The sequence below is a fragment of the Ursus arctos genome, unplaced genomic scaffold, assembly GCF_023065955.2.
Source record: "Ursus arctos isolate Adak ecotype North America unplaced genomic scaffold, UrsArc2.0 scaffold_1, whole genome shotgun sequence".
Taxonomy (NCBI): Eukaryota; Metazoa; Chordata; class Mammalia; order Carnivora; family Ursidae; genus Ursus; species Ursus arctos.
In genome coordinates this window covers 107,099,814-107,112,147 of record NW_026622763.1, presented here as the reverse complement: position 1 = coordinate 107,112,147, position 12,334 = coordinate 107,099,814, and the positions used below count along the sequence as shown (strand labels likewise).

Genomic DNA, 12,334 nt, shown 5'->3' with positions numbered 1-12,334 from the left:
GAAACGAGACCAGAACAAAACAAAACAAAGCTTCCTGTCGCTGCCCGTCTCCATCCTCTCCTGTTCTGACCGTGAGCTCTGGGACCTCAGAGCCCAGCACTGTGCGCTGGGCACCCCTCACTCGTCCAGGATGCCAACCGTCTGTTTCAGGAAGCAGACCAGAGGGTGGTGCTCAGGGAGGAGTCGCCTGCGTCAGCTGCGTCGAGAGCGGTCGTGCTGCCCACAGGCCTGCCCTTGGCCCCGATGAAGTGGCGGGAGGCTGGGTGGTGCGGGTCACAGCTCCCCACGGCCCGTGCACCGGCCCAGATGCTGGGCCACCGACACTCGGCTTCCAGCCTGTGTTTGCTTCTGCAGCCAGTGGCTCCTGTGGTTCTTCCTTCTAGAAGGTTCCTGTAGCTCAGCACCTCGCAGGTTTGCAGCTGTTCATGGGAAGAGGCAGCCGATATCTAAGACGTGGGAAATGGCAGTTTTCCCTGTCTATGGGCGAAGCTGCTTGGCTCAGCAGGGAGAGCTCGCAGTCAGCCTGGCCCACCCATGGCCCGCGGGCTGGGACTTCCCGGGTAGGGGGTAAGGTGCTGGGTAGACGCTGTGCAGCAGGCGGCAGGGTCACGGGGGCGGGGTCTGCTCTCAGGAGCAGAAGGAAGAACGTGGCGCCTGGTGGAGCCTGCCCTGGGCAGGAAGGCTGCATCTCCATCCCCCTGGGCCACTCGCACAGCCTCCCATGCAGCCCGGGCCTAGCACCAGCTCCCCTCCCCCGCCCACCCAGCGTTCGTTGTCAGATGACCTGTGTTGCTGTCCCATGAGCGAGGGTCACGGTGCCCCCCCCATGTTGTACCCAATGACTCCTGTTCCCGTGTTGCCTCCCGAGGCGCCCGAACACCCAGGGGACGGAGTCTGTGGAGAGCACGCGTGTTCTCTAGCGACTCTTCAAGGCTGGCGGTGACCTTTAAGGGTGGATTCTGAGGTTGATTGCCTTGTCCAGTCACACTGCACTTAAGCTGGGATCCGGACTCTGTTGCTCACACCCAACCTGGAGGGCCCGGTTGGGGCTTCTGTGTGGGTGCGCTGCCCCCAAGGTGGTGTGCTGTGCCCGCCCCACGGCGGCGTCAGCTTCGCCACCAGTCTCTGTGTGGTGCTGATATCGTGAGCGTCCAGGGTGCCGGGTTCGGAGCTGCTCAGTGGGCAGGGAACAGAGGGTCCAGGCCCCACTCGAGTGTCCGGGTGGACCCATGGGGCCGGGCCAGGGAGGGGGCCCAGGCATGTGAGGGGCGAGGCTAGGCTTTTACCCCAGACCCAAATAAGGTAGATTCAGGCCCCATCTGCAGTCTCCACAGCAGCCCTGCCCCGTCGTGCTGGACATCATGGTCCCTTTCCGTAACCTGCAGCCCCGCGTGTCCCCAGTGCCTTACTGGATCTGCCAGAGGGGTCCATAGCCCGTGGAGAACCGGGGTGGGTTCTCTGTGAACTCCGCAGCCACAAAACACAAAAACGAGTCAGTGGATTTTCCCGGGACCCTCTTGAACTGAACGACACTCCTCACAGCTGAGTTTGTGTCCGTGGAGGGAGCAAGCTGACCTCACCAGGCGTAGGACGGGGCAGCTTGGGCAGGGCTGTTCGCAGCACCGCTGCTGCCGATGCCCGCAGTCTGGGTCTTGCTCTGCAGCCGTGTGCGGAGGGCCCAGTGCAGGTCCACAGCAGGGGCAGAGGGGCCCCTCCCACACGCTGCAGCTCAACGCAAAGGTGTGTTTTGTAGGGTCAGCTGCAGCGTGATAAATGGCCCTTCAGCTCTTGCTGGGGCCGGGGCCGGCGGACTCTGCCTTTCCTGTGCTGTCTCCGAGCGAGGAGTGGGAGGGTCACTGCGGCCCCACTGAGCTCCAGCCGCCAGATGGGCAGCCCCCTCCGGCCTCGCAGGCTGTGTGCTGGGCTATCTTCGCATCGACTGTGCCCTGAAAAAGTGGTTATGAGTGTGTTCAGAGGGTTTTTTAAAAGGCTTTACTGTGCTTTCCTAGGAAGCTTCTAGAGTTGGTCAGTATGGTCAGATACTAGGCAGCTTCTACGTAAAGTGATTGGCTCACACACCCCATGTCCCATGCTTCAAACTTTGACATCCATCAGACTTGACCTCCCTCTAATATGAAAAGTACCAGATGGACTGTCGAAGTCATCTTTCCACTGTTCAGTGGTCGATCTACCCTGACCTGATGGCCAACAGAAATGAGCTAGGAAACGCTGACCGGGTAGGAGACACACCACCCTCAAGCACCATGTAGTATTTTTTTCTTTATGAAATGTCACGTACTATGTGCTTATAACAAAACATAAATTACACACGCATCCTGAATCTTACTTCCCAGAGACGAGCTGCTACGGTTAGTTTGGTGTCTGTCCAGGTATCTTCTGCGCGTACGTGCAGGACTGTGGATCTGTTCAGCGAGCACGTGCAGTTGTCTTTCCGTTACAAGAATACTTGCTTTGCATTTTGTCCTCTGGCTGTATTTTTCAGTCGCTGTTATGTTGGGTTCACCATCCCGTTTGTGTAAAGATAGCACCTTTCTCTGTATTACTCCAGTGTGTGCGTATCAACGTGTAACTCTTCTTTAGCATAACTCTGTCTCTGCTCTCTCGTGCTAGTGTGTCTGTAGGCTCGATCCCTGGGACTGGGACTGCCAGCTTCCGGTTTGCGCACTCGGAGATGCTGAGCACGATACAATGCTCTGGAGCTCCGGGGAGCCCGTTAGCTCCGTGTCGTTAGCAAGGTGCCACCACGGTCCTCCTAGCCCACGTGATGGATGAGTAAATCAAGCTTCCTGGGGTGTTTTCAACAACTCCATCACTGTTAGAAAAGCTCGAGTATCTTTATGTTTATTTTCCATCTTTGCTACGAGAAGGTCCTCCATTTGCAGCAGGGACTGGGTGGCTGTGACCCAACCCCCGGGTCATGTTCCCATGCCGTGCGTGTGGCCAGTGAGTGGTGCAGAGCTCCAAGTGCCCGCCGGGCGCGGCCTTGTCTGTTCCCGTGCACGGCACCTAGAACCACGCAGGCCACACAGGCAGGTCTCTCAGTGTTCAGTGGATAGAATTTTAATGGCAAGTCTCTCATCCAGTTTTCTTTGGGGTGTTTTCCTTTTTCTTGTGGCTTTGTAGGATTTCCAGATTGGTCAAGATCAATCCTACGTCTGACACGTGTGCTACAAAAGTTACATTCCAGTCTGTCCTTTGGCTTTCTAGAGTTCTTTTTATTGTTTCAAAGTAAATAAGTGTGCATAAATCAGAGAGCCCCACAAGGCCTAGGACCTCCCCTCCCTGCTCTGTGACAGGTGGCTTACAGAAAGTGGACACCAACACTGAGTAACCTCACCTGCATTTCCTTGTTTGCAGAACTTGCCTTCTTCCTGAAGTTGATCCTGTTTTTTCATTCGCTTAGTTTTCTGTGTGCCTGTCATTAACTCACATGGAGGAGCCCCTGCCCGGCAGGCGGCCCGAGGCTCCCCTCTGGCCTGGGAGATAGGCTCCTGGCCACAAGGCCCCCACCTGCTATTCCCATCCCCCCAGGTCTCCCGAGGAGGCTCCTCCCCTTCCCCCCAACTCTTGCGCGGCCCTCTCCTTCACTTGGGTGGGCGCAGCAGCTTTCTGAGGACCTGCACGGGCTGTGACCGTGACTGTGATGCTGGCGGATATCTGTTCTGGCTCCCATCTGACTGATAATACTGTTGGGGACAGAAGCCACTTTCCTGCAGGATTTTCGGGTCTCCGTCATGCCTCTGAGTGGCTGTTGCAGAATCCGACAGCACTGACAAAGCCAACCCCTGGCCCGCAAAGCTCCAGAACTCCACGGGGTCTGCCTGGCAAGGGGCCGTGGCAAGCCCTCCCGGGCACCAGGCCTCCTGCAGAAGGAGGAGGGGGTCTCCTGTCACCATGTTAGTGACCTCTCTGCTCCACCGTGTCTTCTCCTGGCGTTGTTGTTAATGTGGTCTTGGGCCTTTTCACTGTCGTCTTTGCACACTGGCACTTCTGTGGTTTATCCCATGTCACCTCCCGGGCTGCTGTTCGCGGGTCTCAGGAAGGACGGCTCGGGCATCTGCTCTGTCCATGTGCCTGGCCAAGACGGCGCTCTGCGCACCCTTGCCTGCTCAGCCCCTGCCCCCAGAGCAGTAACCGCCTCCTGGCAAACTGACCTCTGGGTACACGCCCCCCGGGCTGCTACACAGTCAGATGTGCGCACCTGATGGCTGCCGCGCTGTGACAGGCCCGCAGGGAAAGCTAGACGTGCGCGACACCCGTGTAGATGTCAGGGCTTGTGAAGAGCGGGCGTCATCTCAACGGCAGGCGCTTCCTGCCCAAGGAGGGGCAGGTGCTGGGGCCGGGGTGGGGCGAAGGTAAGACGAGGGTGGCTGAACCTGACTGACTCTGTCATGTACCTGACTGCCTTTGAGGAGAAGCACCCCCGGCCTCCCCACGTTGCCCAGCAGGAGTAGGCACCCTCCGTCTCGTGAGCACTCAGCCGCCGTGAGCCACCTTTCCAGAGGGCCTCTCCCTCCTGCTCTGGCTCTCAGTCAGCCTGCAGCCCTATTCCAAGGAACAAAATACAGCCCTGTAGTCGGCCACACTGGGTGCTGCATGCGTGTTGAGGACCTCAGGCACAGGCAGGAGCTGTGCAGTGGAGCCCGCGGGGGTCTCGCGGCCCTGCACGTGGCAGATGCGACCTTGCAGCTCTGCTCATGGTGGGGGCGGGGGGGGGGGTCTGCAGGGTACCTGTATTCTCAGCTGTGGCTGCCGTGCAGAGCTGTTCGGGTTGCAGGCATTTTGCAAGTGTCAGGAAATATGCTTATGAAAAGCTGGACCGCAAGTCACGGTGTCTTCTCTGTGGGGCCTGTAGAACTCATTTCAGCTTGCTCAACGCCTGGACCCATGGCTGCTAGAGCGTGTGCCTTCTCCAGAGAAAAGCAGGGGGAGTAGGGCCTTCGCTGTGCCTCGGAGCCCTTGCCGGCACAGCCAGCGTCCTCAGGGGTGAAAAGCCGGCCCTGAGCAGAGATAAGGAAGTGACTGTCTCCCTTCCCTCCCAGTCCCCCTGCCTGCTGCTCAGCCCTGGTCCTTGGCCCTGCAGCCAGGGGCTCCTTGGGGAGGCGGTCCTGGGGAGCCCCAGAGGGACGGGGAAGGGCCCAGCCCAGAGGCTCCCTGTGGCCTTAAGCTGGGCTGCAGGCAGGGCCCACCCCACTCAGTTTAACGCTTTCATTGTAAATGAGACACTCAACATCTTGAGCATGTGTCCCTTGTTTCTGTGTTGCACAGAGCACCGCACGTCAGGTGTGGTCCAGAGAGGGGCTGACTTTGGGAGGGGTGGTGAGTCCTGTGTCGGGTCCGTCTTTGCAGTGAGCATTGCTGGGCTCACCTGGAATCAGGGAGGCCAGACAGATCCTTCAGGTCTCCCAGACTTTCACATTCAAGTGTGGGGGGTCAGGGGGAGACCAGGAAAAAGCCAGATGAGCAGTCATGTCAGGTGGTGCCACGGCCCCTGTGAGGACAGCAGGGCCGTGCAGCCATGGTCGGAGAGGGTGGGGGCCCGAGGACAAGCGACAGCAGCTGTGGGAGGTGGGAGGGGCTCGGGGCCTGCCCGGTGCAGTCTCTGAGTCACTCCAGCAGGAGTCTGGGGTCCTCGTCCTCAGGCAGGACGTGGCTGCCCGACCACTGACCTGGCCGGTGCTGTCACTCAACCAAGTGTGTTGAACGTAGAGTGACCTGCAGGGCCTGGGGGAAGTCGGGGTGCCGGACCCAGTAGCAGGGCCGGTCTTAAGCTGGCCCAGGGCGACCCACCACCAGCAGCCACCCACACACGGTCTCCTGACGCACTCCCTCCCGAGGGGCCCACACTGCCCGGCAATCTCAGGAGCGGCTTCTGACCCCAGCTTGCACAGAAGGGTATTCATGTCCTTCCAGCAAAGACCTGCGTGGTGTGAGGAGAGCTGTTGTTTTCCTGCCTGTTAGATGAGGTTTTGGCTTTTCCTCGGGTTAAGTAATGATAAGAAACTCCACGTGTGAAAGTGGAAATGAATGGAACGTAAATCTAGTCTCCAAATAAATATGGAAAGAATACTTCTCGTATTCTTCATGTGAGTCCTTCCCACTTTTTGCCGTGCAAGTCCTACAGGTGAACGGGCACTCACTCTGCACGCAAACGCGGCCAAGTGGAAAGGGCCCCTCTCCCCGGGTGCACAGCCTCCAGAGCAGGGGTGGCACCGTCTGTCTGGCGGCTTGTGAAGCACGCCTTCGATTCCTCTGGGAAGCTTCACATAGGTGGCCTGCCAACCCCCTTCTCCTCCCAGGGCCCACAGAGAGCTGCCCTTTGCCTCCCAGCGTCCTGCAGGGTCACTGGTGCCCTGGCATGGCACTCGGTCCTGGCACACCGCTACCCTGCTGCCCAAGGGACCGAGTCCCCGTGCCCAGGACATGGGTGCGTGGCCCGCTATTTAAAACCCGGACCGTCTTAGTTCTGATTCCAGGGGGAAATTCGATTATATTGCTTGGTGCTCTGGAGAGCAGTGAACTTCCTGTTCCAGAAAGATTAAAAACAGCAGGGTTGCTGATTAAAAACAAACAAAAAGGTAAAAACTTGCTAATTTGCAAACAGAAAAGCAGTAGGAACTTGAAAGTAGCCAAATAAAACCTCAGAACTCAAAGGTCTTCGAGGCGGCGGTCCCACCACTGGCCTGGCCTGAACGCTGATGGCTCATGGAGATGCCTGCGCAGGTGGGGGTGGGGCGGGGCGGGGGCCACTTCTGGATGCAGTGAGGTCGACCGCTGCCCAAGGCAGCCTCACATGGAGTGCCCCCACCCCGCTTCCCAGAGGTGTGACCTGATTGGTCTGCTGGGTGGTCTGGGCTCCAGGTGCAGAGGCTTGGGAGCTGCTGGGCTTAAACACGCAGGTTTGCGAAGCACTGCAGAGCTGATAACAGACCAAGCCAAGCTGCAACACCTGTCGTCAGGTGGCCTCTGACGGAGACCGGGGCTCGCTCACCTCCACGCAGGTGTGGAGTACTGCCTGGCCTTAGCACCCCGTGGCAGCCGGGAGCCCTGGCAAGCGGTTTGTTTCAGGTTATTGGACGTGGGAGGGATTTCTGAAACGCAGGTGAACGAGGAACATACAGAAGTTGTAATAACGTTCGTGGGCCACCACCTGGAACGACCGACATGGCTACAGAAACTTAGCCAAAGGCTTCGGACAGGCTTTGTTCATTATTTGGGACTGTTGAGTAGGACTGAAAACATTCTGCACAGGCTTCGGGAACACTGCCTTCCCTCTGCCCTGGAACCACGCATCCGTGTTGCGTGAATATTTACCCAACGTGCATATTTTTTCACTGCCAGTGAGATAAACTTGACCCCAGTTATGACCGTCCGACTAGAACGGTGTCTTCTTTTCATGCAGCCTCTGAACCCAATTTGAAATTACGGTCCAGGCTAAAGCAGAAAGTGGCCGAACGACGGAGCAGCCCCCTGCTACGTAGGAAAGATGGGCCAGTGGTTACAGCTCTGAAGAAGCGTCCGCTGGATGTCACAGGTATGCACCAGTGCCGGCCTGCACCCTCTCCGCAGGGCTCTCCTGTACCCTCTCTGAGACCTGCACCCCTGCATGGTGCTCTCAGCCCCAGGGGTTGGCAGTGCGAGTCCGAGAGCCCCGCTGGTGCCCAGGCAGGGGTCTCAAGGAATGTGGAGCACCGCCTGTCTGCTCCCAGCCCCAGCCACAGAGAGCTGGTGCCCACGGGCCCAGGCACCGCCGGGGCAGTCCTGTTTGACATTGCGCGGGGTGTTTACAGGAATTTTAAGTTGAGGTTTCTCCAAAGGTTTAACTGATCCTGTCCTATTAGTGGTAAATCACATGGTTCCGATCTGCTCCACTGCCCATTACAGTGTCTGGACCACTGGGGAGCATTAAAGTCTTCCTGGCAGGAGTCCCACAGGTGGGAAGGGAAGGAAGGAGGGAGCAAGGGAGTCTGGTTGTTTCGGCTTCCTTGGCGAGCGTTGCTCTCGGCCCCCATCTAGTGGTGGACATGCGGAAGTGTGCCCCTGACCAGAGCCCTGTCCTGAGGGAGACCCTCCTTCCTGAGGATGCTCCCCATTTCCCAAGACGCACCCCCACCACAAGGGTGCACTTCACTTGCAGAGGGCCCACCCCGGTCCCAAGGGTGCATCCCGCTTGCCGAGGCATACCACAGTCCCCAGGGGGTGCATCCCACGTCCTGAGGGCACACGTCCACATTGCTGAAATCTGCACCAGGATCAAGGGGGGAACTGTATTTGCATAAAGTACAATACCCCACTTGAAATCCAAGGCTCTGGGTGGCAGTCTGTCGGTACTGGGTTCTCAGGGAAGGAGAGGGGCTCGCTGGTGCTGGTCCTCCTCGTGTCCATGGCACATGCAATGACTCAGCCTCGTGCCTCTGAGTGAAGGGGAGAGCTTCACCCCTGCCCCGTCCCGCTGTGTTTCAGGGTTCTACAGCCAGCGGAGAGTCCTTCACCCAAGCGTCTGCCTCTGAATGTTTGTGTGAAAGGGTCGACCCTCTTCATTTTGTTATTGATGGGGGGTTCAGTGCTGGGGGGTTTCTAGTGTGGACAGTCTTTGTCTGAAGAGAAGAAGTATCATCACCCAGAGTCTCACCCACTGGGGGATTCCATTTGAAATTGTGAGTTAAAACCCACGTCCAAACACAGATGCAGCTTTGTTTCCTTTGAGGAGTGCCTGGTCGTGGGCCGACAGCTCCCATGGGCAGGAGGGCCGCGTATTTATTCCTGGCCCTGCAGTTGGTGAGATGGAATCATCAGCAGGCTTCTTCCTGAGCGTCGGATCTCATGTTCACGTTGTCAGCCTGTGGCTGTTTAATGCCACTGTGAGTCAGCACCAAGCTGCACGCGAACAGAGGGACAGGGGTCCTCGCCGTCATTTGAGAGGCCCGACTGTCACATGTGGCCCACCTAGCAAACCGTGCCCGCCACAGCTGCCTGGTACTGGGTCGTGGCATGTCCAGAGTGCGCGTGAAGCGGCCCGGGACGAGGGAGGCTGTGGATGTGTGGCAGATGAGTGCAGCTGGCAGAGAGACGGGAGGAGGCAGGCTTCTGGGCCCTCACAGAGCCCAGGCAGCCGGGGGCAGAATGCAGAGCTGCCTTTCCCGACAGTGCGAGGGACCCCCCCACTGCAGCCCTGGGAGGTGGTGTCTCCCGCGGGAGAGCAGATCAGTGCATGTATGCAGGGGGGTGGAGGGGCGGGCGTGGGGGCCCAGCTGGGCAGGAGACCAGGCGGCAGGACAGGGGAGGTGCACGGCTGCTTCTCCCCAGTTGCTAGTGAAGGCCACGTGTGCCACAGGAGCAGAGAAGATAATGAGCTGCCCGTGCGCACACCCGTCAGCGTGGTTAGCGCTCACAGGGGGGCACATACTCATCACAAGTACTTTCTGGCACCTTGAATGGGGTCCTACTTGTGCTGGTGCAAATAACATCGTGACGATGACACATTTGTATTCATTTCTTAGGCCATGTTCCTAGAAGTGGCGTAACTGAGTTGAACATGGGTGAAGAGCCGGATACATAGTTTATTGGCCCAGTTTCTCCCACCCTTGCTGCTCAAGAGCATTTAGCTGGTGACCCTGCTGGGGGCGCACATGTGCAGGGAGTTTGGGTGGAACCCGGTGTGTAGCTTGGGATAGGATCTGCAGAGAAGGTGTCCCATGAGGGCCACGGGGACCGCACCCAAGGGCAAGGTGGCAGCCTCCGTTTGGGAGGCCACAGCTTTGTCTTTGTGCGGAAAGTATAGCAGCTGCTCAGCCCCCGACCGTCTCAGCAGCTCCCAGTCCGTGAAGTACAGTAAACGTGATTTCCCCAGGTAGAGAAGCTCTGGATTTGGTGTTTAGTGTGTGTGTGTTGGGGGGGGGGGGGGGGGTTCCTGGTCTGAGCTCATTGTCAGTGTCTGGGACAGCCGGTGGCCTGGCTGGCGATCCTGTGATGACAGCTGCCTGGTCAAGAGGACCAGGGACCACAGAGCTCACCGTCCATGGTGAAGCCATTGTCAAAATGCCACTAAACCAAAGGAGAACACGGAAGCGGCTGAACAGGCCCGTCCTTAAGCATCGAGTGTCACCACCGTGGCTGGCCCGGCAGGGGAAGGGAGATGGGGGTGGGACACGTCCCTCAGGCGCAGGCCATTCGCCGTGAAGGCCGGTCCCAATTTGTAGGGCTGGGCCACGGCTACCTATAAAGTTACTCGGAAGATCACCTAGTGCTTGATTTCAGGTGACACCGATCGGTCACAGAAGCTGCTAGCAGTACGTACCCCTGGGTGTTTGATGTCGCATAGGAAAAATGAGAGGCTTTAATTCAAAGGGGCCCCGTTGCCAGCGGCTCTGTCAGTGAGCACAGCCAGTCTGACCTTCTCTATTCACAGTTATGTGGCTTCTGTGTTTCCTGGTCTTTTGTTGTTAGGTTATTGGTGTTTACGGCCTTATCTTTCCGGCGTGTCAGATCATCTTGAAATTCAAGAGGAATAAAATTGGTAACGTGCACGATGTTAAAGGCTCGGGGGGGCCTCTGTGGAGCCGTACATTTAGAGCTCACGAGGAAATCCGTAGCAAAACCAAAAGTAGGGAATTAGCCTCACACCCCTGTTTGGGAACTGTGATCATGTTCTTTCGTGATGTAGTTTCTGCCAGTCGGCAAGCTGGAAGCAGGAGTCCCTAGGGGACCCCCCTGCCTCTCGGGCCCAGGAAAGCACGTGCCGCTGCCTGCCCCGGGACCTCTGCACAGAGCGCAGCTCACAGATGTCTCTCCGCCCCACAGACTCGGCGTGCAGCAGCGCCCCCGGCTCCGCACCCAGCTCCCCCAACAACAGCTCCGGGAACGTCAGCACGGAGAACGGGATCACGCCCGCAGTCGCCAGCATCCCAGCCGAGGTCAGTGTGGGCTTTCCGTTCGTTCTGCTCCCCGTGCTGGCCCAGTGGCAGATTCAGACAGCTGGTTTCCTCGAGGTGACCACAATTTGCCGCCGCCCTCCAGCCTTGACGGTCCAGGTCAGGAGGCATCCTGGACAGGGCCCCCTCCTGCCACTGACCACTTCTTCTCCCTTAAATTGGAGCATAGTGGTCCAGACATGAGAACAGCTGTAAACCCAGCCTTTTCTCCCGGCGTCTTTCAGAGCGTATTTAATTAGGCCAATTCAGAACGCACACCGTGTGCCACTGGGGCCCAGGTGCCCCGCTCCCATGTGTCCCTGGGGCTCTGCACGGTGGCCGGGACAGGGAGCACATGGGAACCATTGTTGGATGGGCATCAAGCTATTTGTGGTGCTTTAGAAACACTCAGCCAACAAACATGCGTGCACGTGTCCGGGGGCAGCAGAGTGATGGGGTAGATGGTTAGGGCTGTCGGGCGGTTAAGAACACCAGGGTGGTATTTCGGAGACGGCTGGGTAACACCAGCCTTGGATTACAGTTCCCCTCACCCTGCCCGTCAGGCCCCAGGTACGCTGCAGTCGAGAGTCACGTGGGCACAGAGAGGGCTCTGGAATCACTTGGCAGAGAGGAAGGGTGCTCTAGGGGAGGCAAGGTGGGTGGCCTCTTGAGCCAGGTGCAGGGGCTCGGGGCTCGCTGCTGGTTGTGCCCTTGACCAGGCCTGGGTCGGGGTACTTCCCGGGCGGGGGTCTCCAGGACCTTCCTTGCATATACTCTTTTTCTTCCTTGTTCACTTTGGTCTGTGTGATTATTGCACAAGTGTCCCTGGCGCTCCTGCCTCGGACCAGCCCTGTGCCAGGCCCTGGGGATCGAGGGCCAGCCAGCAGCCGGCTCCCGTGCAGCCAGCCGTGTGGACTGGGAGAGGTGGGCGCTGACCACACTCGGGAAGAGCAAGAGATTTTCACGCTTGCCGCGCGAGGCCACGGGCTCAGAGTGACTGCGTGGGGAGTCCACCTCAGCTCTGAGTTTTCCAGTGAACTCAGTCCGAAGTGCTGTCTGCTTCCTGCGCAGACGGTCCCACTGCGTGGGAGGTTCTTCTGAGTTCTTTTTGAGCTCCCATTAACTGACAGGAGGCTCCAGCTTATCTGATACAGTTACTGACTTTCCTCCTAAGTATCTAGAAATGAAGCCTGCCCTTCCGGAGGGTGGACGGGTTTCAGTTGGGATGCGAGCACGGGGGCTGAGCATTTTCCGGGCAGGTCTGTGGACACGGATGCACAAACAGACCACGGCAGCAGAGGGCGTGGCGTGCGCGGCCTCCTCTCCTTCCTCCCGCCCCACGTCCTCGCACATCTGGTTCTTTCATCACCTGTCCCTGCAACCCCCGTTTACGCACTGACGTA

General features: G+C 58.4%; 1 protein-coding gene across 6 annotated transcripts in view; it reads left to right on the top strand.

Annotated features, from left to right (window-relative positions):
* Positions 1 to 12,334, top strand: part of HDAC4 (histone deacetylase 4) — a 301,426-nt gene that overhangs the window by 221,342 nt on the left and 67,750 nt on the right. For all 6 annotated transcript variants that reach the window (XM_044380446.3, XM_044380448.3, XM_048213944.2 and 3 more), the window contains 2 exons: positions 7,424 to 7,555; positions 10,822 to 10,934. In XM_044380446.3, coding sequence (XP_044236381.2) covers positions 7,424 to 7,555; positions 10,822 to 10,934 — 245 coding nt within the window. The remainder of the gene's footprint in view (positions 1 to 7,423; positions 7,556 to 10,821; positions 10,935 to 12,334) is intronic.